The following is a 26,866-nucleotide window of genomic DNA, read 5'->3' on the forward strand; positions in this document are numbered from 1 at the left end:
TTGGTCCATTGGCCATTCTCTGGTCTGAGACTGAGACTGGTGGGAATGAGTGTGGGTATTCAGACCTGTCACTGCCAGCTGCACGGCAGTCGGTCTGCTGGAACTCATGTCACGTCTAGGGGTCAGCCACCCCACTGGTTGAGAGACAGAATTTAAATAACAAGGGCTGAGGAATTGCCAACTGTTTAAAGCCCTTACAAGGTCCATGCAGAATAATTGCATTTGCTTGGCTGGTGAACAAGCTGTCCAAACTTGGCAGAATTTGAATAAGTTCACAAAGAATTTCAATGAGGAGTCCAACTTTTTATATCTGAGAGACATTTGTAAGACGTTGAACGTAGCCAAATGTTCCAGAATCCACCGGTTCTAAATGGAAGTTTCCAATGGTAGGCCTAATCAATCATTGTGAACTCATAATCCTGCTCTGTAACCAAACTAAAGAAATGCTTCATTCTCAAGGACGTATGTATAAGTAGCCTAAATATAATCAAGATTTATTCAATTAGGCACCATCTGTTGTAGATTGTGAGGCTCAGATGTTCTTTCCACAAACAGGCCAACTAAAGCCAGATAGGTTTGTTAATTATTCAAGCCTATTTGAAAAATGCTACTTTTCACCACCACCAGCTGCAGACAAGGTGCTAACTGAAAGCATTAACAATGTCCACCTGCTGCTTTCTTAGAGTAAATCTTTCACTCTTATCTGTAACTGCCATGGGACTTCCCTGATAAGGAAAACCATAGGATTTGATGCCATCCTTAATCTCCTCAAGCTAATATTACTTCTTTATTCAAATGTATATGTCGCATGCTCACACAGAAACATATTTGATGTTCTATTTACCAAATGACTATAAAGGCCTACTTATAGTAGATTCAAGAACAAGCAAAGTGCCTATAGAAAATTGCTGTCGGCTAAGCAGAATGTGAAAACTTTGGCGGGCAAGGAATTCAAAAGTAACAAGGGGCTTAAATAATTTATTTCACACACACGCAAACACACACACACACACACACACACACACACACACACACACACACACGCACGCACGCACGCACGCTCGCACGCACGCGCACACGCCTCATGTCGTGGGCGTGTCTACGATTTAGATCTGCCCGGGGGAGAGTCTTTTCTCAGCGTCCCCACAATATAGCACAGTGGCACATTACAGACCGCCCATGAGGCGTGGCTAGCTTGAAGGGCAGGTTATAAAGTTGGGCTAGGACAAAATTGCATTGTATTACAATAATGCAGACGCACGGGACGGCTGTTTAATTTTTTGTTCTATCTGGAGAGAATTACTATATGGACTTTCAATTTAGGTGATTCTCAGTATACAACTACATATTGTAGTTTTGACATATATCAACATGTCGAAAAGTTATGGTAAGAAAACGGTTATCTCTATAACCAGTGCAGGATTCACCTGCCTTATGTTGCTCTTGGTGGTCGCGCAGCATCAAAGAGTTCAGGTAGATGAGGTTCCAAACCAGAGAGAGATGGGGACGCGCTCACTCCAGAGCATGGACACCTTGGCTACGGACGGAGTGAAGGCTGTTCAGCAACCGGTCAACACGGAGGCGCAGGCAAAGAAAGGATTCTCTGCGTATTTTTCCAAGTTGACCCGGGGACGGAGAGAAGCAGACAAGCCTGCAGGGTCCGCTCAGTCAGCGACAGACGCGTCCCCCGCAGAGGACATCAGTGCAGATGACATCTTCATCGCTGTCAAGACCACAAAGAAGTTCCATCAGTCTCGACTAAATCTCCTTCTGGATACCTGGATCTCTAGAAACATGCAGCAGGTAAGCCAACAATACTACATTATTATCAGAAGAATATGGTTAATTTGAAATCGTTCATGGACATAGCCTAGAATAAAACAATCACATATTTCCACTAGGTTTCCTTTAGTAGGCTTAGGCTAGGCAATTTACCATAGGACAAAATGCTTTTACAAAAATAGGCAAAAAAAACTAATATTCTCCCATAAAATATGCTTCACAACAAGCCACCAATGAGAGTTAAGTGTTGCTGCTGACCAGCTCAAACATCTGTTCCACTCATGTCAGGTGAGATGGGTGATAACTGTTTGTTCCTGAACTGTCCATGTTACCCTCTTAATTATGCAGAGTTCTTTAGGCTCTGTCACTTTATTCTTCCTTGAGTGATGCCCCTGAGAACATGGGGAGCAGTTTCAAGCCTCTGCACCCCCCTCGTTTCCCCTCTTTTTCACCCCCTCTTTTGGGAGTCCCTGTGAATGCCCTGGTGCAATGTATGTCTCACAGCAGCAGCTCCAGTGCTGTCCCCTCTCCAGGGCTAACAAAGCGTCTTTCTGAAGGGGGAAGAAAAGCTTTCCCAGCCCCCTTGTCTCAGCCGCTCCATGGGAACGTGGGAGCTGAGTCTGGGTCAAGCAGCCAAGGGGATGCTTGGGACAAAGGGGTGCCTTTATAGGGAAGTTTGTGCTGGGAGCAACACGCTGAGTTTGAAAATGCAGCCCTGAGAACCAAGCTCTTTTAGGCTGGTGCACAAAGGCACTCACAGCCGTAGTCGAGAGGAAACAGAGGCTAGTCATAGTGATTTTATCCACTACCCAGAGTTGTCACGCATATTTCTCAAAAGTCAATTAAATTCTCCTCAGGCACAATCACACATTCTTTATCCACCTTCTTTTGAGAACTCTTCTTTCCATCCCAAGCCAAACCCCACTCTGTTTTGGGTGTTTTGAAGGTTAGTCATGGCAACACTGTCTCTCTTTGTATGCAGAGGAAGTGGGGTGAGAAAATTGAACTTTGAACACATAAGATGCATCACATGATCAAATACAGTAGCCCATTCAAAAAACTCCCTCAAGTCCCTCCATTCTATAATGGTCTGTGGTGCGTTTTCTACACCCAATACAGGGAAAGTCTAGATCTGACATCTGTCCAAGTTCTTAAACTAGCCCCCCCCCCCCCCCCCCCCCCACTCCAGGACAGGTTTATGCTCTGTAAGATGGGCTGTCAATAGAGTTTGGGGAGTAGCAGTTTACATGGCCATTGAGTGTGTTGTGCTTACTGTAGTGGTGGATGATGTAAGTTAACTCTTTCTCTCTCTCTGAGATGGGTTAACAGCAGGGTTTAATCAGGCAGCTGGTGGGAGCCAGTGCAGGCATAAAGAACAGCCTGGGCCCACAATACAAATGGGAGTTCCTGGAGGAAGGCTGACAGGTGGCCAGAAGTTAGAGAACAAAGGATGGTTCTAATGCCAGTCATAGGAATCAGGTCATTCCCAGCACATATGGACATCTGCACCCAGGCTATATGATACTGCTCAATTGATGAACACCTGTGGAGCTCAGCTGACTGAATCCAGTTGGTCATGTTTGTAGCTGGTATCTGAAGCTGGTAGAGATATCATGGCATTCTGCCAGCAGGTGAGGCCTAACTAGAACTGTTCACTGGGCAGATCAGAGCCCTGATTTGTATTTCCAGCACAGGATATACACCTTTTCTGTTTCCTTAAGCCAACGGACGTGCTATCAGATAATGTTTACATGTAAATAGAGGGTAGATCCAATCTGTGATTACCATGATAGAATTGTGGCTTACTGTGCCTGGCAGAATAATTTATCTGATTTAGTATTATGGTCAGAAGTGAGTTTTTTTTCTTACATCAAACGAAAGTAGTTATTGGTGGAAAAAATGATTTGGTTCAGAGAGTAGTTGGTGTAGTGAAAGGCCCAATTGTTTTTTGTGAGTCATAAGTTAGTGAGTAAGCAAAAGTACTGTGACATAATATGATAAATACTATGTTGTTTTTTTACAAGTTGTTATTATGCACGGGTTGTTCAAATAGTAGGCCCTTGTTTCCGGTGTTTCAGCAGATTTCCCCCCTGGAACAATGCAGCTTCCCTAGTGAGTGAGCCTCAAAACAATGAGAGAACAAACTGTGCAGCAACAGCATTCTCTGGCTTGTAGTACTCTGGGCTCTGCAGTACATAACTAGCTACAAAACACAGGTTGAAATCTAGCTCTAAACTACACATCAATGGGCATTATAAGGGTATTGACTTTGGTTGTGTCTGGACAGGACAGCTGGTAGCCTGGCACTGGCAGTGATGTCATAGTGGTTTGATATGCATTCCATTTTTTTATTTAAATTATACTAATTTGCCAGCACTCCCAAAACGAACGTCTGTACGTCTGGCAGTTTGGAAGAAGACTTGGCTCCATTGTTGAGTTAATCAAATAGCCCTTCACAGTATGAAGGAATGAGTCTGAATATCTAGCTGGTCAGAGTGGGAAAGTGTCATTGTGTGTCTGTAGGTGGCCTGTTCTCTGTCCTGTACTGTAGTCCACACTCCCGTGACTTTAGTGCTGTGCCAAAGCTAAAGGGAAGGGAGAACGTGACATGGTTGAGTGAGGGGGGTGGGGGGGTGCGGAGTAGGTGGTTGTTGATGGAGGGAGATGAGTGGAGGGGAGTGCAGTCCGTGCCCTTCCTTCCCGGAGATCTAGAGACAGCCAGCCAGGCACCATGCTCTGCTCAGACTGGGCTTTGCCCGGCCTTTCTTTTGCGGGGAGGAGTGCAGTCACGCCCCACAACACAGCCCTCATATCATTTGTGGTTCAGACAGTCATCATAAAAAAAATGTTTATTCTCCTCACGGGGCAGGACTTAATATTTATGAAACCATGGGTGTAAATGAATTAGTATTCCATTTGAGTGACTTCTTTAATGTTTCAGTTAAGACAAAAGCCATTTAGCCCTTTGGAGACTTTTCTTTAGTTAACTGCTGCAGCTGTATGCAAATACCAGCAAACATAGTTAGAATTTACCCAGTGGAGGCCCTTAACCAGCATGAAAACACCCAGCATTGTTCTATTGAAGAGGGACAGCGTATGGGGTGGTGAGAGAGGGGGGGAACGGGGGATGGGTAGGAGCTTGAAGTGGGGGTGAATGACCACACACAGATTTCGATTTACTAATCAGCAGTGAGACCCCCCCCCCCCCCCATCAGCCCCTCTCGACCCCTTTCTGTCAGTACCCAGGCCGCTCTGGCAGCTGCCTCAGTGATTAGGCTATCCATTCAGCGGGACTTAAAGCAAACAGCGCCAGCCTCTGATCCCTTTACCAGTGAAACCACCACCCTTCCTTAACCAAACACAGGCCCAGGGCCTTGCAGCATCCATCGCACAACATCTGCTCCCTGTTTGTTGGGCAAACCAATCAGATAAAGCTTTGGCACCGATGGCAGATAGTACTGAAGTGTAGAAATGGGAGGGGAGTTATTAGAAAAGTGAATGTCTTTGCCTTATCGCCCTCTGGCAGGAACTCAGCCAGCCCCACTGTTAAGATACAGATCTCAGATGGCTGTTGCTGCTCAACAGTCAGTGGCAGCAATCAATTAGTGGGAATGTGGGGTTGGTTCAGTTATAATAAACTGTTGGGAGGTCGCGAGAAAGGGTAGGAGGGAGTGGGGCTGAGTGGGCGCTGCTACCTGGTGTGTTGGGGCACGCGGCGGAGATAAGGCAGGTGCTGTCTCACAAGGGGGGAAGCGTAAACGGGCAACGGCAGACACACACAAACAGGCAACGGCAGACACAAACAGGCCATGGGGGCTCTTTCATCAGCCCTGTCTGACTGAGGAAGAGCTGCCTAGCACCTGCTAAGCCCTACCCACCATAAAACAACTCCTAATCCCTACCTGCTCTTTTAAGTGTGCCACTGAGGCTGCCTTTTGTTGTTAACTAATCACCAGCCTGCAGTATTCTAACCTTGACAGCTTTATTCTTTGGCTGCTAAGACCTTACTCTGTGTCACACAGGTGGTGCTGAAATTATCATTGGTGATGTCCCCATTGATATCTGTATGATGGCCATCGAATTTATATTTGTATTTCTAGACAACATGTTGGAGCTAGGGAGTGGGTACAGATCCAGAATGGAATTGGGTCTTAATGGTATTGGGGGTTAGGGGGGTGATGGTTGCCTCCCTCTTTGTTCTATGTCTGGGATACTTTTGGGGGGCCTGCACAGTTGCCATGGAGAGAGGGGAACCTTGCATAAGAGGCCTTTATTAGAGTGGGGCTTGTTTAACTCTGTGTTCTCCACATGCATAAACGACTGCTGATAGATGTTCATCACACTGAATTCAATGTGTAGTGAACAAGGACATCAGACACACTGTAGTTTGGACTCCAGTTGATTCTTGTGCCACCACTTGTTCTGTGAGGGGCTTTGATTTCATGGATTTCCACTCCCACAATGTGATCTGATGTATTTTCCCTCCTTTTCAGACATACATCTTCACAGATGGAGAAGATGAGGAGCTGAAGAAGAAAGTTGGTGAGTTTGGGATTTTTGTAGAAACATTTTAGTTCTCATTTTATATTTATCTTAACCTGAACAGTAGCTGGGATTAGTTCATCATTAAACGTCCAGATTTGATAGTGAGAAACCAAGCCCCTTTTTTAATCCCCATGGAATGTGTTGCTTTGAGCTCCTGGGGCATGTAGTCTTAGTGTCAGGTGGTGTTAAACTGTGTGGAAAAGGCTCTAACAGCACTATAGTTACAATTACTGGCATTAACTACCTAGTAAGGTACTAGTTTGTAACTCACAATCTCCTCCCTCATTGTTCCTACAGGGAGTCACGCCATCAACACCAACTGTTCAGCAGCACACAGCCGCCAAGCTCTATCCTGCAAGATGGCTGTGGAGTACGACAAGTTCATTGAGTCTGGGAAAAAGTAAGTGTCTATTTAAAGTGATGAATTTACCCAGGCTGTATATCATTCTAGACTTGATCGTGATTATTGTTCTAATTGAAATATTGTAACGCTTTAACAATGGTTTCCCCTCTTAGGTGGTTTTGTCACGTGGATGATGATAACTACGTTAACATGAGGACTCTAGTGAAGCTGCTGTCCCACTACCCCCACACCCAGGACATGTACATTGGCAAGCCCAGCCTGGACCGGCCCATCGAGGCCACAGAGAGGCTAGGAGACAAGATGGTAGGTGGACTTAGTCCTCCTGGCCTATGACAACTTTTCAATTGGATATTAAAGTTTGAGGTGCTTCAGAAGGGTTGCATAACAACAACCTAACATGCTCGCTGTCTCTTTTTTTAAATTTTCTTCCAGAGACCAGTAAACTTCTGGTTTGCTACTGGGGGAGCCGGCTTCTGTGTGAGTCGAGGCCTGGCTTTGAAGATGAGCCCATGGGCCAGTGGCGGCCATTTTATGAACACGGCAGAGAAGATTCGTCTGCCTGACGACTGCACCATCGGCTACATCATCGAGTCGGTGCTGGGGGTGCCTCTGACCCGCAGTAACTTTTTCCACTCCCATCTGGAGAACCTCCAACAGGTGTCCAGATCTGAACTTCACAAACAGGTGAGATGTGAACGTGTGTCCGTCCGTCGTTTCACTGTGAGAATAGAGTTTCAGCATTTATCAGAACTTATTGGGCAGTGTTGCTTATTTCTTTCCCGTATTTGCTTATTCCAGATCACATTGAGTTATGGAATGTTTGAGAACAAGAGGAACATCATCAATATGAAAGGGGCTTTCCCAGTGGAGGAAGACCCATCAAGGTGAGACATTACCCTCTGCATGACTACTAATACACATGGCGATCCTACTCTACTTGAACTATCTTGACTGTAAAGAGGGTATATCTATTTTTTCTCTGTTAATCTAACCTCCATGTCTCTCTCTCTCTCTCTCCTTGTGTTCCAGGTTTAAGTCTGTGCACTGTTTGCTGTACCCAGACACCCCTTGGTGCCCGCTTCAGGTTGCCTACTAGGTGACCGGCTCCTTTGGTATCCTCGTCCCCGCCGTGCCTCGGTATCTGAAAGGCTGGTGGGGACCCGTGTTTGGTATCGGACTGTGATGTCACTGTATTTTTGTTTCAGTGGCACACGGACTCCGATAGTTTTACTGGGCTGCTGTGCGGCCCGCCTTGGGACGTTTCCTTCCTGTGTGGTGTCTTGGCTTCCTCCCCTGGCATAGGGGCAGAGGAGCCAGGCAGGCACTTAGTGGGAAGGAGCTTTCAGCATTATGGCTTTGCAGGCAATCAGTGCGTTGTGTTTTAAATGTTGCTTGTAAATGTATTTGCAATTCTTATAGAATGTACTACTTATATATCCAAGCCTTTTGCCAGCTTTACATGATTAATTTGTTGAATTTCCGTTGAATTGTTTGCCTTATTGTTCAATTTCTTCTTGTTTCTTCTGGGTTTTGGAAGCCATTCAAGGCGATCCTTTTAGGTTCTATAGAAATAATCAGACGGTCAGAAGTTGTGAGATTGTGGAGGAAATGGTTTTCATTTCGGGATTTTTGGTTGTAGTTTATTTGTTTTGTTCATTTCAGAAGACTCCGGACAAAAACAATAATATGAAGATATTTTGGTGCTTTTTGTTAATGATTTGTCAGTGTTATTACTAATATGATTTGAGCTGGCAGAAGGCAGTTTTCCAAATGTGCCGTCAGGTTATAAAATCTGAGGTATATCAGGAATAAGCACTTTTTCCCTTATTGATAGTTTTAAATGAATGAATTGACAGAACTGACGTCCTTAGATATGTTTCACAGCTGTGTTAAAACCAACGGATGTAATGACATAAACCCCAAAATATCAATATCTCTAGATTTGATTGTATTTAATAACATTCCTTGCATTTGATAAAATCAGGGAAAATAATATATAGCAAAGATATTGATTTTTTTTATTTTTTATGTTACAATCAACTGTTGATTTGTTTGAAGATGTTCTTATTTAAAAAAATTGCACGGCTGGGTTTCAAATGAACTTTTGCTTGCTCTTGTGAAGTAGCTAAATTACCGCCAACTCTTCCACTGAGTTTATATTTACCTTTTAGATTACCATCAACACATGTAATACTCTCTGATACTTTTTTTGCACAAAATGGATCGATGGAGAGCCATGTACACTAGTCTAACTTATTCCTCAGTGAGTATGCGGGTTGGTTTTGTTTTGAGCTTTGCAAGAGCAACACCAGTGTTTACACATACAGAGGTGTTGTTCCTCTGTAAATGACCCATATTGGGTAGGATTGTATATGTTAATTATAAAGCAGTATTTGTGTACTGTGCCTTCTTGTTGAAATGCTAAATGTGTATATTGAGGATTAGAATGTAAATGATTTTGATGACCTGGACATGTTTTTTTATTGCTTGTTGTAACTGCGCTAAATGGCTGTTATTTATCCTCCAGTATCTGGATGGTTCTGTTTGCTTCTCAGGGATTATGATCAAATCCTGTTATTACCATAGGAACCACTGTGGTGCCTGAACATGACGCTTTGAAATAAAGTTGGATAACCGCTGAGAAACAGTCTTTGTTTCGTATTTTGGTTTTCTATTACATTCCATTCATAGCATGAGATTACAGATCTACTTCTACATAAAGGTTAGAATGGAATAAACCATCCTTGTGTTTTACAGATAGTGTGTGTGAACAAAATATCAGCTTATTCAATCACGTCCTTATTATTTAGAAGGGATGAAATAGGGTGTCATAACTTACCATGATTTTATATGTAACTGTCTGTTAGAGGGCACACCCAGGCATGACGATTTAAAAACTAATTGTGAACTCGGTCATCTCTCTCAACCATGCCAAAAAAATGGGCGAAATGGTAATGCCCAAATGCTTATGTACTCTGTCTAAAGCTCTGTGCTTGTCTCACTAAAGCATTTAGGCAAACAACCTCAGTCTGAATGTTGGCCGAGGCCCAGGGTGTAAATTATAATTCTAATTGGATGCACTTAAAAGCCACAACTCAGACTTTTATTTATTAGTCTACAACACTGGGTATGGGAAAGGACATTGTTGCAATCGAAAGGATTGCGAGGAAAATAAACAGAGAACCGCAGTTCTCCATGTGTCACAATCCTAATTCCACTGAAGTGATCAGATGTGACATTTGTGTGTGTCTGACAGATGGAGCCACTGCTTTTCTTCAGACATTAGAATTCTATGCAGAAGATGGAAGTCATTCATCATAGTGTGACACAGAGCCTTGGGAAAACAGTTTGGCAATGATGCATTGTGTATCCCATATTGTACCCCTCTTACTGTACATAAACAGTAGCCCTGCCTGATCTGAAAGATATTCGACCCAACAACGTCCATCACTCAACCAATGCAGTCTCACCTATAACATAGTGCAGAAAAGCTTCTCAGAAGTTTTCCTCCCTCTCGGTTTTGAAATGACTGACCACGGTAATGTTTCTGTAACCCTGTGAGTCAGACCAGACTTTAGAGCCAAAGCTATAGGAGATCACGTTACTCTTCAATTAAGGATTTGTTATTCATATAAAAATGTTGTTTTTCCTAAGTGAAAGATCAAACCGCTCTCGGTGCCGAAGAAGACATGTTATTATGAGGACACATCCGCGACTTACCACTTAATTGTACAAGAGTTTATATACTTTAGCCATTTTGATGCTGTTCACATGGGTCCAGTGCCAGTAAAGAACCCCTTACTTCCTCTGGGTTACAGTCAGGATACAGTTTTACCCAACCAATAGCCACTGGTTAAATGGATATGGTTACTTGAGTGATGGCTTTAACATGCCTGTGTCATATAATACATTTCACCCTCAGTTCAAACCTCCATAAAGATTGGGGGGTCAGTTATCATTTCATGTGTCACGAGAGAGAGAGAGGGAGAGAGAAAAGAGAGAGAGAGAAAAGAGAGAAAAGAGAGAGAGAGAAAAGAGAGAGAGAGAGAGAAAAGAGAGAGAAAAGAGAGAGAGAGAGAGAGAAAAGAGAGAGAGAGAGAGAGAGAGAGAGAGAGAGAGAGAGAGAGAGAGCGCGCGCGCTTGATGACAGATGTCTGTTTGAAACTGAGCTTCAGACACATTAATGGCCTGTAACTTTTCCCACTACATATCACCAAGCCAAGCTATGATTATGGCTTTGTGGTCTGGATGTTTTCTCTGGTAATTTGTCTCAAATGCTCAGCTTCACTGATGGGTCCTTTATCCCTTCACATGAAATGTTTTCTAAATGGACAAATGACTGTAAATGTAAAGTTGGTGTGTCAAAAGATGAAAATATGCTTTGAGAGATAGGACTTCCATTCAGTGGGACTGTAGCCTGAGTGTATGAGACAGACAACCTTAGACGTGTAGTTACAGACACAACAGCAGGTGACAGATGACAAACAGAAAGACATGGAACTGGTGAGAGGGTTATCAGAGAGCAACAACAGGATGCTACAGCCCTGTAACCTCATCTCTTCTGGTGACTAGACACAATGTTGAAACAGAACCGGGGGGTGTTGTGCCTCATCCTGTTATCACTGATAAAGATTTTAGGAACCAAACCAGCCCACTCTCCAAATTCCGTTTTTTAAATGATGAATTGTCTGCATTGTTGATAATGTTTCTCCACACACTGATGCCAGTCGATGCTCGATCTCCAGTCTCCCTTGTGTTAGCTTCTCCAGAATTGTGTCAGTCAAACTGTCTGCCCTCACCGTACTTGTGGCTTTAACCCTGGGCGTCTGATGTATCTAGTCTCTGTCTGTCTGCTCTGCCCCTCTTTTAATGATAGTTAGTTCTGAGAACTCCCATGTGGCAGTTGACATGAAATCATAAGTACTTTAAACACACATGGACTTAAGGTTTTATATTTGTTTTGACTGGTTCCCCTCCACTTCAGAAGCTACAGACTGTCTGAGTTCCGCCTTTTCCCAGACGGTCCATTTAATGGGTGCTTCCTGTCTAACAAAGCTCCCAACCTACTTGAGAATGCGTAGGCCAATAATAGAGCGAGTAGGATTCCAAACATTACAACTATAACTATACTGCTCAAAAAAATAAAGGGAACACTTAAACAACACATCCTAGATCTGAATGAAAGAAATAATCTTATTAAATACTTTTTTCTTTACATAGTTGAATGTGCTGACAACAAAATCACACATAAATAATCAATGGAAATCCAATTTATCAACCCATGGAGGTCTGGATTTTGAGTCACACTCAAAATTAAAGTGGAAAACCACACTACAGGCTGATCCAACTTTGATGTAATGTCTTTAAAACAAGTCAAAATGAGGCTCAGTAGTGTGTGTGGCCTCCACGTGCCTGTATGACCTCCCTACAATGCCTGGGCATGCTCCTGATGAGGTGGCGGATGGTCTCCTGAGGGATCTCCTCCCAGACCTGGACTAAAGCATCCGCCAACTCCTGGACAGTCTGTGGTGCAACGTGGCGTTGGTGGATGGAGCGAGGCATGATGTCCCAGATGTGCTCAATTGGATTCAGGTCTGGGGAACGGGCGGGCCAGTCCATAGCATCAATGCCTTCCTCTTGCAGGAACTACTGACACACTCCAGCCACATGAGGTCTAGCATTGTCTTGCATTAGGAGGAACCCAGGGCCAACCGCACCAGCATATGGTCTCACAAGGGGTCTGAGGATCTCATCTCGGTACCTAATGGCAGTCAGGCTACCTCTGGCGAGCACATGGAGGGCTGTGCGGCCCCCCAAAGAAATGCCACCCCACACCATGACTGACCCACCGCGAAACCGGTCATGCTGGGGATGTTGCAGGCAGCAGAACGTTCTCCACGGCGTCTCCAGACTGTCACGTCTGTCACGTGCTCAGTGTGAACCTGCTTTCATCTGTGAAGAGCACAGAGAACCAGTGGCGAATTTGCCAATCTTGGTGTTCTCTGGCAAATGCCAAACGTCCTGCACGGTGTTGGGCTGTAAGCACAACCCCCACCTGTGGACGTCGGGCCCTCATACCACCCTCATGGAGTCTGTTTCTGACCGTTTGAGCAGACATTTGTGGCCTACTGGAGGTCATTTTGCAGGGCTCTGGCAGTGCTTCTCCTGCTCCTCCTTGCACAAAGGCGGAGGTAGCGGTCCTGCTGCTGGGTTGTTGCCCTCCTACGGCCTCCTCCACGTCTCCTGATGTACTGGCCTGTCTCCTGGTAGCGCCTCCATGCTCTGGACACTACGCTGACAGACACAGCAAACCTTCTTGCCACAGCTCGCATTGATGTGCCATCCTGGATGAGCTGCACTACCTGAGCCACTTGTGTGGGTTGTAGACTCCGTCTCATGCTACCACTAGAGTGAAAGCACCGCCAGCATTCAAAAGTGACCAAAACATCAGCCAGGAAGCATAGGAACTGAGAAGTGGACTGTGGTCCCCACCTGCAGAACCACTCCTTTATTGGGGGTGTCTTGCTAATTGCCTATAATTTCCACCTGTTGTCTATTCCATTTGCACAACAGCATGTGAAATTTATTGTCAATCAGTGTTGCTTCCTAAGTGGACAGTTTGATTTCACAGAAGTGTGATTGACTTGGAGTTACATTGTGTTTAAGTGTTCCCTTTATTTTTTTGAGCAGTGTATATTTAAATCATGAAATCCCCCCCAAAAATGAACAATGTAAACACCAGAACAACTGGTGCATTGATAATGAAACATGAAAGCAAACCTGTTAAACACTCGAGGTAAGATAGATGCATTGTGACTCACTGACTCATTTGGTGGACACATTCAACAGTTAATCCAACTATCATTTTATCTACAGAGAAGTGTCAGAGATGGCTATAGATAGTGATGATCTGGAACTGTTTGTATCCTGCTGATAAGACACTAACACCTCGGAGATGCTATAGCCTCATAGGTGTGACATCTTGCACCTCCCTGCTTGCTGTTGGTTCAGATGTGTCAAAGTACACACAAAAAGTCTGTTTTATTAGGGAGGTCTGCCTTGTTTTCATTCATACCCACTGGGCACACACTGGTTGAGTCAATGCTGTTTCCACATCATTTCAATTATTTTTATTTATTTAATTTAACCTTTTTTTTTTTAACTAGGCAAGTCAGTTAAGAACAAATTTTTATTTATAATGACTGCCTACACTGGCTAAACCCGGACGACGCTGGGCCAATTGTGTGCCGCCCTACGGGACTCCCAATCACGGCCGGTTGTGATACAGCCTCGAAATTACATTGAACCAATGTGGAATAGATGTTGAATTGACGTCTGTACCCAGTGGGTATTATCTCCATTTATGTGTGAATTAATAAATGACTGCCTGACAATGGAATGGCCTTGGGCAGTGGGGCAATGGAGTAGGAAACTCCTACAGTGATGTTCATGGTGAATCCTGGCACAAGGCTAAAATCTGGCGAGGTATGGAAGGCGTCCAATGTTGGAACAACTGCCAGGAGACAAACATTCCACAGTGCGCCGGGGATTGCGGAGACGCTGGTGACTCGCACGCTGTCACCGTGGCTTTCCCCTGCAGATCACCCACCCAGCCAGTCTCCAATTAACAGCCCACGGTGTCTGTAGGATTAGGAGTGGCTGGAGTGGCAGGACGGTTCTGTATAGCCCCACTGGGAGGGAGCACTCACAGCAACTGGCTGAGGGCTTAATCCGCTTTCTCAACATGTACTCAAAAGCTGGGAAGGCTGTCTTTACCATAATCCAGGTATCACATATCTCTAGAAGTGAAGGCTCGCTTGAACTACAGAGTGGCAATTATTTTTGAAGACACTGTCCTTGAACAGACTATAGTGAAGATCCAGCCTTAGAAGAGTGCTGCAGACTCCTCCCAGACCAATCCATCTATATACCGTAGCCTCTTGAAAGGTCCATTGGGTAAGGTAATACATAAGGGACCTTCTGCAGTGTCCCACAGCAGGCGAAACAGTTCCTGTGTGTTCAGCCAATAGCTTGATCTCACCCATCCATTCCACACCGACTCGGAATGGCTGTGCCTGTAACTCATGATTATTGAGTTATTTGATCTGAGTGCTGGGCAATTAATTCCTGTTGGCACAAGCTGTAATTGAATTATCCATCAACAGTCTTATAGTGACAATGATAATGTACTCGAACACTTTCCATGACATTGTCCTAAATTGAATCATGTGAATGATCTGAAAACATCCACTTATTTCATCAAAGACATGAAAGGCTGTCCCGCCTGTTCCGCACTCATATATCATTGCTGCCCTAGGCCCAAAGTACTTTCCTACACTTAAAGAAACATACACTGAGTATATAAAACATTAGAAACATTTCCTCTTTCCATGACATAGACTGACCAGGTGAATCCAGGTGTAAGCTACAATCCCTTATTGATGTCACTTGTTAAATCCACTTCAATCAGTGTAGATGAAGGGGAGAAGACAGGTTAATGAAGGATTACGCCATTCATAGGGTGAATGGGCAAGACAAAAGATTTAAGTGCCTTTGAACAGGGTATGGTAGTAGGTGCCAGGCGCATCAGTTTGTGTCAAGAACTGCAACGCTGCTGGGTTTTTACCACGCTCAACAGTTTCCTGTGTGTATCATGAATAGTCCACCAACCAAAGGACATCCAGCCAACTTGACACAACTGTTGGAAGCATTGGAGTCAACATGGGCCAGCATCCCTGTGGAACGCTTGACACCTTCTAGAGTCCATTCACCGACGAATTGAGGCTGTTCTGAGGGCAAAGGGGAAGGGGTACAACTCAAGGTGTTCCTAATGTTTGGTATACTCTGTGTATAAGAAAGCTCCACTGTGAGGGAGAAACGCTAACTCTATTATACTTGGGGAACAAGGATTAGCTCATGAAGTCAGTACTGTATGCCCTGGGGTTTAATACTCTTCCCACTCCAGTGTTCTACAGTAATAACATTGGCACCTGCAGGGCTGTTGAGTGACGCTTGGGCCCACACCCTCTGCGTTAACATCATAACAGTAACAGCAGATATGCAAATATCCCCGTCAGCTCTTACACAAAGACATGCTGGATGTTGGGGAGATGAAGACTGACCATCTTTACCAGTTGAACACTAGGTTGGCATGCCTATAGTAATTTGAGCCCCATTACCACACATTCTGAAATGTACACAAGGAAGGAGGCCTGTTCTTACTGTATAACACCAAAGGGATCTTCAGCAGAGATATGCAGGAAAGATTGATTTGATAGTGGAGGCAACAAAATAGAAAACTTCCTTTACACATGTAGGGAAACAGTCCTAACTTAGGGACTCAAGCACACATTGAACTGAAGAAATCTGGTTTCTTGTGTAAGTGACTTAGGGGTGTGCGAGACACAAGCTTTTGCATGGAATGCAAATCCAGATGCAAATGAATTCTCTGGACAGATAGCAACTTCTCCAGGCCTCTGCCCCAGCAGACACTCAGAGATATATGACTCCAAGCTACGAGTGTTGACTGTAGCTTGATTACTGCCATGTATGCCTCATAGCCACCTGTCCGGAGATTTTCAGTTAAATACAGTATATTACAGCTATTGCATAATGCTGTTTATTCATAACCTATACCAAATCCAACTAATGCATCTGTGATCTAGGATTACTGTTATAGGTGTGCCACACTTCAAATGGGGCTCAGTTCAATCATTCCATTGCCGTATATATATATTAGGCCTAAGAGCCAACCAGCAAACAACCAGCAACAAGACAATCGTTACCACAGAGGAAGACCCGTTCTTTGTAGCGATATACAAGTCTCCCTGCCTTCTAACACAATAGCTCGTTCTGTAAATGCCATTTCCAGCCATTGTTGCTTCTACAGTAGGAATGTGGCCACATTCACGGCAAGTGTGGCAAACTAATGTGAAAATGTACCTTGTAAACCTGTTAAACCAGAGGTGGTGGAAAAACATTGGTTCAAGACATTAGTTTTGCCCAGGAGGCAAGACGGCCCTCAAAGCCTAGGAACGAAAAGGGATACGGTTTAGATCAATGTAAAAAGTAGGACAGTGAGAGGGAGGAGGGGATTTGCTTGAGAAGTTAACTACCCTGCACCAATACCAATGATTGCTTTTGAAATGACTGGTTTTCCACACAGCCATGGAATAAAAGGTTAGGGAGGGGATAACAGAGTAGCTCCAGCGATCCCTCATTCCCCCTCCTGGTGTGTGTGGGATGTGAGTAACACAGACCCCCCCCCCCAAGGATACAGCTGCCTCTCTCTTTTGAGTCCAGCCACAAAGGAGGGACAAGCAACCCGTCCTGTCTCCTTGACTCCCGGGCCCTCCCATGACTCCAACTACAATGTGCCTGGTAGGACGTCCTTCCAGTCAAAGATGCCCAGAGACCTGCATTCACTGCTCTTTGCCAGGCTCGGTCCCACAGGACAGTACTGTACATTGTGTTAAAAAAAGGGTAGATCAGAATACACAGACATGCTCTAGAATTAGACTTTTCTAATTCTAGAGCATGTCTGTGTAGAGGAAATTGACTTTTAGACTTTTCTAATTCTAGCTAAAATGGATAACAACTTAGAGGCATCTACACTAATAGGCTTCATCCGTCTGGTCTGTCATGCAGCTGCTCTGAGTCCTGGAGAGATAGCTGGGGTTAGAATCCTCCAGAGGAGAGTTAGCTGTGCTAGTGTAGGAGCATCTGGCTACGCGCCCAGGCCCGACTCAGGAAGTGTCTGCTGGGGGTCAGAAGGCCCTGGCACCATCTCGCCCCGCTATTCAGCCCTCCACCTCAATACATTAGCAATGCATTCCTCCAATCCAACAATGGGGAGTAATTCAATTTCCTCAAGAGTAAGACTGTGTGAAATGTCATTAGCGCGCTCCTTCTCGCTGAATACATTTCCGGTGCATTTGTGAAAAACTTGGCTGCCTCTTCAGGAGAAACAAGACTATTTAAACACCGTTCTGCTTTGTTTCTTTACTTCTCAGTCAAACTGAAACTTTGCGAAGCAGGGAAGGAAGGAGGTAGATGTGATTGCTATATATTCAGACAAGAATATTGAATTAGAAAACTTTTTTTTTTTAATTCAGAAAATATCGTAAGCATCATAAACCATTTACATGTAAGACGAAATAATATGATCTGATAGGCATCGTCTCCATGCATACTTAACGTATATCCTAAAGGGTTACCAAAAAGTTCACATCTGGTGTGAGATACTAAATGGACCTTCCAAACTGATGATAGTGCAGTGAGTGGCCAGAAGGAATAGACAGCTGCTGAGTTCATCTACTTCTCCAGCTGTTCACTTATCATCATCCTACGATCCAGGAAGAAGTGTTGACCAGTTTTCTTTGTTCATACTATGTTGGAAGAACACATGACAACCGATTTGATTTAAAAGGATTTGTTGGACATTTCTGTCATGTTTGTGAAATGAATGTATCGTAAAGGCTGAGTTCCTAACATTACATTTGTTGTAAAATGGGATGAACAAAATACTAGGATTAAAGTACTTTGGCTCATGATCTTTCAGGATCGAGGGACCATTCACTCCTCCATCCACGTTCCCATCCCTCCAACCCTCCTAGACTAGACAGGACGCCAGTCTTGGAGAGACAGCAGCTGCCTGACGTTCTGCCCTACAGGAAGGAGACAATGCTGGACGTCTGTCCTGTTTGACACTGGCCTCTCGCCTGCCGTCGGCCCAGTGAGGTTACACAGACAACACAGCCTTTCTCCTCCAGTCAACAGGACATCCAGGCCTATAGCCTTTCAATCTGCACATCACAGAAATACATTTGAGCTATATTACTGCCTGTAACAAAGCCTGATGTGTTGAATATCAAAATACTTGTATCAACAAACCACCATCACCTCAGAGTACTATGCGCAGATTTATTTACTGAGACACTGTGCAGTTCTGCTCTGACTAGTAGCACTAGGTAGCAATGTCAGCCAAGTGGAGCAAGAAATCTGTTATCTTTGTTCTACCATTGATAGCTGCACATAGGCTACATTATTTTACAGTGGAAGCCTAAATTAAAATCAAACTCTCGTATAAATCATGCATTTCTGTCCATTTGAAAACAGTTATGATCAACATTGTCTATTCTTCACTACATGTAAAGACAAGTCAGGGTTCTACAGGTAAGGTTGGTTTAATCTCAAAACACCGAGTTCAAGCTCAATAAAACCACAGGTTTAACATGTACAATATTTTAGTAATTGCTTTAAAATAATATAAAAACAATGAGTAAATCTACAGGGAAATGTTATCAAAACAAAGCAATGAAAGACAAATTATATCGTATTCACATAAAAGAAAAACATTTTCTGCTTGCAACATATCGTAATATATGCAATGAACACTAAAAAGAATCAATGGTAAATTACTTTTTTGTTTTTATGAAGCAAAAAGAGATATCACAATGACAAAGAAAATGTTAGTTTCACCAGCTCATTTAGCAAACATGTTTTAAAGGGATACTTCAGGATTTTGGTAATTAATGCCCTTTATCTACTTCCCCAGAGTCAGATGAACTTGTGGATAGCATTTTTATGTCTCTGCATGCAGTTTGAAGGAAGTTTCTAACTAGTGTTAGCGCATTTGCTAGTAGATACCATACACTTCCACTCATTCAGCTATCGCTAGTTAGCATTGGCTCGCAGATCTACCTCATACTGGATGCAGAGACGGTGGTCTATTAGTGCATCTGACTCTGGGGAAGTAAAGGGCTTAATAGCCAAAATCCTGAAGTATCCCTTTAAAGCCTGTATATTAGTCTAGCATTACAATATTAACAAAGAGAATATGACTACTCTAAAAACAGTAAAAATGCATCATTACTATCATAAATGGTCTTTCACACAGAGAATAAAAGAACAAGACATTTTCAGTTCAAAATGTAGGGCTCATTTTCCTCATTTGGTTGCTCAGGCAACCACAGTGCTATGAACTGTACAAACAGGCCTAAGTGAGACATTTAAAAAGATCATAGTAAAGGTAAGGTGTTGCGTTTGGTTATTGGCACAGTCTGAAGAAAGAACCACACCTCTCATATTGATTACAACGCAGAACGAAGAGGCGCCAAGAGAAGCGTCGGTAGCAACAATGTACAACAATATTTCACTCTACGTTTGAAGGGGCACCATGCTTTAGGAGTCCACAGGAAAGTAGGATGCTCTTGCTGAAAAGGTAAAAATGGTACAAATGAACCTGTGTCACTACAGCATTTCTTCAATTTACCCATTGTGAAACAACTCCTGCAGTTTCATTTTTTCTCTCCAAAATAGTTCTTTACGCCAAAACACATCTTTGTGACAATGAAATGCTGGTGCATTAGGATGTCCATTTTGCAGTTCTCTTGGCTGTTGTAACATGCATAATTGTACACTAGAATACATGTATTCTACCCCTCTTCAGAGGAAATACATACTAATTAATGTACACAGCCTCCAGATACGGGATGTAATGTGATGTTACAGTCTGTGACTATATCCATAGGGTTCAGCAGAGGAGAACATTGCGAGGCGGTCAGAGATCTGTTGGGAGGACAGGAGACTGGCAAGCAAAAACACCGACCACTGTACGCAGAGGAACACCAACACAAGATGCCTGGCTAATAGAAGAGCACTGCAAATTATATTTTAAACGAGTCTTATAATGGTGGAGGAAAACTCCTCTTTTGTTTTGTCTCTCAGCAATCAGGAACCAGTCCTCATATGTCTGTTGGAAAAAAAGCTTGCGCTTCCGTTAGTTTCGAAATGTTTCCTTTCCTCGTCTGAATAGTCTTCCGTTTGAGAAGAAAACCTTACCATAGAAGTGTGAACATTTTGTTAAGCATATTCTCAATTAACCAAACTCTTCAATGTAATGAGAATTACAGTTCTGATAACAGCTGTCTGTGGTATTGATGAGAGGACAGCGGGTCCCACCGTTCACAGCTGCTCTTCTTTAGTGAGCTTTATCCGTCTCTTCAGTTCACAACATCCAAGAGCAGACGCTGGAATCGAAAATAAACTTGTTTTTCACAGCAAAACTCTCCAGTTCAAAATCCATGTAGCTTCAGTCATTTTTCAGGAATAGTGGCATACTGTATCACTCCAATGAAAAATCTCCCTCGGGGGGGGGGGGACAACAGCCACAAACATGCAGGTCAGGACTAATGTAAGAGTTAAGAGGTCCCAGTCTTTTCCAGTCATAGACCTACTACTGTAAGACATTATGAAATAAGATAACTGGTCCCACTCACAGTGTGTTTGTACAGACAAATGCAATAACAAGCTGATGTCTATGTAGATAAGAAATCAGTAGTCTCTCAGGTTGTTAGACAGTAGTAATGATATGTCAATGTGATCTCGTCAGACACATGGATTGAGAGACCGGATAATACAACTGATGTCAATGCCCTTTCCTCGATCAGGCGTTCTACTGGTCGTGTTGCAAGTCCTCCAGGTAACAGGATTACACGAGGAACTGAGATGTTTCACTATTATGAAGAACACTCACACGGAACGCTTGAGAAACACTGGTCTTTGAGACATATCATTGCCATAGTATTGTTGAGGTACATCCAACCGTGGAGGAACTGTGCCTGGATCCCTACTCGCTATGACAGAGGCCTAGTTCTGTAAAAGTGTGTGAGGGAACAGTAGTTTCTAGGCCTTTCCACAGCTCTCTGTGTAAGGCATTATATATATATATATATAAATGAGAGAGAGAGAGAGAGAGAGAGGAGAGAGAGAGAGAGAGAGAGAGAGAGAGAACAGTACATAGCAACATATTGAACAAAATCACTATCAATAGTAATCAGTGCTAGCCTAGATATTCCCATAACGGTCTCAGTCCTCACCAAAGCAATGGCACTTTAGTTTCATTATCTAGTCAGGTGTTCTCTCCTTCACAGCACCATAACTAGTGCTTTCTGCAGTGGTTAACACGGTGACCATTTGATTGTGGATATCTCCTTCATACAATATCAAATACAGGGAGACCCCAAAAGTGGCAGACAAATAAAACCAAAAGATGTTGTTTGAGCAACATATCCTCACATAAGACATTATCACTCCGTTCAAGATGATATTTGGTGGACTGAGCAGACAGAGGAGAGGAAAAGAAGCAGAGATCGTTCATGAAGAGCTGGAGGCCAGTTGCCTCATTAGTCTGTATTGTCCCTGGGCCACGAGGATGGCCCAGCACTGAGGCGAGGCGGTGGTAGGGGGTAGCAGGGGAACAAGGGCCACCACTCAGTCAGTCCACTAGCAGCCCATGAAGCAGATGGCAGTGATCACACGATGCTGGAAATAACCTCCCACTGGCTCTCACCATGCACTGGCTAGCTGCTCTGCTGTGGCCCAGCCCAGACTGGCCATCTGGAAACATCATGAAAGGGCCTACGGAAAACGTTGTAATGACGACAGAACTATTTACATGATGCGTCTGCCTTGCGCGTTCCTTCCTTAGCTCTGCCATCAAGCACACTTCAAAAGACATATTGGGCTCAGATGTTTGAAGTTGCTGGGGGAGAGGGCTAGTAAGAGCGAAGAGGAAAGGAGATTGAGACTGTAGCCTGGATGATGATGGAGAAGACGTCACAGAGATGTTGAGGGGCATTGGAGAAGAGGTTCCAGAGGCTAGGTGGTTCCACACTGGTGTGTCTGTTGGTGGGTCACGCCCCCGGTGTTGTCTAGAGCTGTGCCGCTGGGTGATGTGGTGGGCGGTGTGGAGTGTGCTGTCGTGAGTGGTGTGCAGAGTCGTGTTCTTGGTGCTGTGATGGGTGCTGTGGAGGAACAGGGGTGGAGGTACTGGGACCCGGTCCGCTGTTGGCCAGGTACTTGGCCCTCATGCTGGAGGTGTACTGTTGAGAGAAAGAGACAAGTAGGCGTAACAAAACAGCATGGGATGACCCGTGTATTCACAGATAAAACATTTTTCATCCAATAGAGAACTATAAAAAAATTGAAAAGTCATGAAAGGGCCTCCGGAAAACATTGTAATGTAGACAGAAGTCTTTACATGTTGCCTCTGCCTTAGAAAATATCAAAGATACACCACTATGTTTGAAAGTGCAGGTCTTTGCCCTGACATCAAAAAAGCAATACTAATGTAACAAGCTGAGAACAGTTCACCTTAACAAATCAATAGAGAGGGTTTGGTTTTGAGGGCTGGAGAATGAACAAGCTCCACACATCACAGATGACAACACCAAGAGAGAAAACATTCAGGGTCCCCCATTCTGACGCTGCAAAACAGATGCAGCACTAGTGTCAAAAAAGAAACATGACCATTCATTTTAAATTGAGTAACTGTGCAGAGTCCATGCAGGATACAGCACCGGGGTTTTGCATTGTGGGAATGTCACCCTGGGAGTCATTTGGAGAGCCTATTGTGGACACCTAGGATCAGCAGTATGTTCTCAATATCTCAGGTTCCCCTACCCTCAGATTTGGCTCTGAACGGTCTGTGTGTGAGATCAGAAAAGTAACTGCCTGGTGCATAAAATCAAGCTTCAGTCTGTATTTTGGTTGGAAATGGCAATAATTAACTGCATGCTCAGTCTGTGATGGGAAGTAAACCTGAAATACAGATAATTTTGTCCCTTAACTGCCTTACCTGTATACCATTTGGAATTCTATCACAGAGATACAGCCTGGATTCGAACCAGGGTCTGTAGTGAAGCCTCTATCTATCTACAGTACCTACTTATAGTATCTAAAGTATCTATCTGCAGTATCTCCCTATAGTATCTACAGTATCTACCTATAGTATCTACCAATAGTATCTACCTACAGTATCTACGAGTAGTATCTATCTACCTAAAGTATCTATCTATAGTATCTTCAGTAACTACTTATAGAATATACTTATAGTATCCACAGTATCTACATATAGTATCTACAGTATATATATCTACTTATAGTATCCAAAGTATCTACGTATAGTATCTACATATAGTATCTACAGTATCTACATATAGTATCTACAGTATCTATCTGCAGTATCGACAGTATCTACTTATAGTATCTATCTGCAGTATCTAGAGTATCTATCCGCTGTATCAACAGCATCCATCTACCGTATCTACTTATAGTATCTACCGTATCTACTTATAGTATCTACCGTATCTACTTATAGTATCTACCGTATCTACTTATAGTATCTACCGTATCTACTTATAGTATCTACCGTATCTACTTATAGTATCTACCGTATCTACTTATAGTATCTATCTAAAGCATCTACTTATAGTATTTACAGTATCTACTTATATGTAGTATCTACAGTACTTATAGTAGCTATCTACTTATAGTATCTACAGTATCTACTTATAGTAACTACTTATAGCATCTACAGTATCTACTTATAGCAACTACAGTATCTACTTGCAGTATCTATCTACAGTATCTACTTATATGTAGTATCTACAGTACTTATAGTATCTACAGTATCTACCTACTTATAGTATCTACAGTATCTAATTATAGTAACTACTTATAGTAACTACAGTATCTACTTATAGTAACTACAGTACCCGCTTGCAGTATCCGCTTGCAGTATCTACAGTATCTACCCGCAGCATCTACAGTATCTACCCGCAGCATCTACAGTATCTACCTGCAGCATCTACAGTATCTACCTGCAGCATCTACAGCATCTACCTGCAGCATCTACCTGCAGCATCTACCTGCAGCATCTACAGCATCTACCTGCAGCATCTACCTGCAGCATCTACCTGCAGCATCTACCTACAGCATCTACCTACAGCATCTACCTGCAGCATCTACAGCATCTACCTGCAACATCTACAGCATCTACCTGCAGCATCTACAGCATCTACCTGCAGCATCTACAGCATCTACCTGCAGCATCTACAGCATCTACCTGCAGCATCTACAGCATCTACCTGCAGCATCTACAGCATCTACCTGCAGCATCTACAGTATCTACCTGCAGCATCTACCTGCAGCATCTACCTGCAGCATCTACAGCATCTACCTGCAGTATCTACCTGCAGCATCTACAGTATCTACCTGCAGCATCTACAGTATCTACCTGCAGCATCTACAGTATCTACCTGCAGCATCTACCTGCAGCATCTACAGTATCTACCTGCAGCATCTACCTGCAGCATCTACAGTATCTACCTGCAGCATCTACCTGCAGCATCTACAGTATCTACCTGCAGCATCTACCTGCAGCATCTACAGTATCTACCTGCAGCATCTACCTGCAGCATCTACAGTATCTACCTGCAGCATCTACCTGCAGCATCTACAGTATCTACCTGCAGCATCTACCTGCAGCATCTACAGTATCTACCTGCAGCATCTACAGTATCTACCTGCAGCATCTACCTGCAGCATCTACAGTATCTACCTGCAGCATCTACAGTATCTACCTGCAGCATCTACCTGCAGCATCTACAGTATCTACCTGCAGCATCTACCTGCAGCATCTACAGTATCTACCTGCAGCATCTACAGCATCTACCTGCAGCATCTACAGTATCTACCTGCAGAATCTACCTGCAGAATCTACAGTATTTACCTGCAGCATCTACAGTATCTACCTGCAGAATCTACAGTATCTACCTGCAGCATCTACAGTATCTACCTGCAGCATCTACAGTATCTACCTGCAGCATCTACCTGCAGAATCTACAGTATCTACCTGCAGCATCTACAGTATCTACCTGCAGCATCTACAGTATCTACCTGCAGCATCTACCTGCAGAATCTACAGTATCTACCTGCAGCATCTACAGTATCTACCTGCAGCATCTACAGTATCTACCTGCAGCATCTACCTGCAGCATCTACAGCATCTACCTGCAGCATCTACAGTATCTACCTGCAGCATCTACAGTGTCTACCTGCAGCATCTACAGTGTCTACCTGCAGCATCTACAGTGTCTACCTGCAGCATCTACAGTATCTACCTGCAGCATCTACAGTGTCTACCTGCAGCATCTACAGTATCTACCTGCAGCATCTACAGTGTCTACCTGCAGTATCTATCTAGTGTCCATCTGCAGTATCTACCTATAGTATCTATCTGCAGTATCTATAGTAAGTACAGTATCTACCTATAGTATCTGCAGTATCTATAGTATGTACAGTATCTACCTATAGTATCTACGGTATCTATCTAGAGTATCTACCTGCAGCATCTACCTGCAGTACCTATAGTATCTACAGTATCTACCTATAGTATCTATCTGTAGTATCGACAGTATCTACAGTTGAAGTCGGAAGTTTACATACACTTAGGTTGGAGTCATTAAAACTTGTTTTTCAACCACTCCACACATTTCTTGTTAACAAACTATAGTTTTGGCAAGTCGGTTAGGACATCTACTTTGTGCATGACACAATTCATTTTTCCAACAATTGTTTACAGACAGATTATTTGAAATATAATTCACTGTATCACAATTCCAATGGGTCAGAAGTTTACATACAGTAAGTTGATTGTGCCTTTAAACAGCTTGGAAAATTCCAGAAAATGATGTCATGGGAAAATCAAAATCAGCCAAGACCTCAGAAAAAAAATTGTAGACCTCCACAAGTCTGGTTCATCCTTGGGAGCAATTTCCAAATGCCTGAAGGTACCATGTTCATCTGTACAAACAATAGTACGCAAGTATAAACACCATGGGACCACGCAGCAGTCATACCACTCAGGAAGGAGACGCGTTCTGTCTCCTAGACATGAACGTACTTTGGTGCGAAAAGTGCAAATCAATCCCAGAACAACAGAAAATGACCTTGTGAAGATGCTGGAGGAAACCGGTACAAAAGTATCTATATCCACAGAAAAACGAGTCCTATATCAACATAACCTGAAAGGCCGCTCAGCAAGGAAGAAGCCACTGTTCCAAAACCGCCATAAAAAAGCCAGACTACGGTTTGCAACTGCACATGGGGACAAAGATGGTACTTTTTGGAGAAATGTCCTCTGGTCTGATGAAACAAAAATAGAACTGTTTGGCCATAATGACCATTGTTATGTTTGGAGGAAAAAGGGGGAGTCTTGCAAGCCGAAGAACACCATCCCAACCATGAAGCACGGGGGTGGCGGCATCATGTTGTGGGGGTGCTTTGCAACAGTAGCGTATAGTGCACTTCACAAAATAGATGGCATCATGA

The 26,866-nt window shown here is 43.6% G+C and overlaps 2 protein-coding genes across 3 annotated transcripts in view; one reads left to right on the forward strand and one right to left on the reverse strand.

The window, feature by feature from the left end:
- Window positions 1-1,238: 1,238 nt before the first annotated feature.
- lfng (LFNG O-fucosylpeptide 3-beta-N-acetylglucosaminyltransferase) lies at window positions 1,239-8,420 on the forward strand. Its single transcript, XM_014193069.3, has 7 exons — window positions 1,239-1,803; window positions 6,276-6,324; window positions 6,625-6,727; window positions 6,844-6,994; window positions 7,124-7,375; window positions 7,490-7,575; window positions 7,721-8,420. Exons 1-7 carry the CDS (start codon window positions 1,372-1,374, stop codon window positions 7,785-7,787), a joined length of 1,140 nt encoding a protein of 379 aa, XP_014048544.2. The 5' UTR covers window positions 1,239-1,371; the 3' UTR covers window positions 7,788-8,420.
- A 10,437-nt stretch (window positions 8,421-18,857) lies between these two features.
- The window catches only part of ttyh3a (tweety family member 3a), a 65,639-nt gene continuing 57,630 nt past the window's right edge, over window positions 18,858-26,866 (reverse strand). Inside the window, exon 14 of one of the 2 annotated variants that reach the window (XM_014193067.3) lies at window positions 18,858-22,575. In XM_014193067.3, the coding sequence (XP_014048542.3) occupies window positions 22,405-22,575 (171 nt within the window). In that variant the 3' untranslated portion in view covers window positions 18,858-22,404. The remainder of the gene's footprint in view (window positions 22,576-26,866) is intronic. The other variant, XM_014193068.3, reaches the window with a different exon arrangement.

The sequence above is a fragment of the Salmo salar genome, chromosome 03 (genome assembly GCF_965601325.2).
Source record: "Salmo salar chromosome 03, fSalSal1, whole genome shotgun sequence".
Classification (NCBI taxonomy): Eukaryota; Metazoa; Chordata; class Actinopteri; order Salmoniformes; family Salmonidae; genus Salmo; species Salmo salar.

Bases quoted from the DNA above. Each gene is read 5' to 3' on its own strand.
- lfng (XM_014193069.3), top strand. From the start codon at position 1,372: ATGTCGAAAAGTTATGGTAAGAAAACGGTTATCTCTATAACCAGTGCA. The intron at 7,376-7,489 runs GTGAGATGTGAA...TGCTTATTCCAG, and splicing joins GATCTGAACTTCACAAACAG to ATCACATTGAGTTATGGAAT. The intron at 7,576-7,720 runs GTGAGACATTAC...CTTGTGTTCCAG, and splicing joins GTGGAGGAAGACCCATCAAG to GTTTAAGTCTGTGCACTGTT.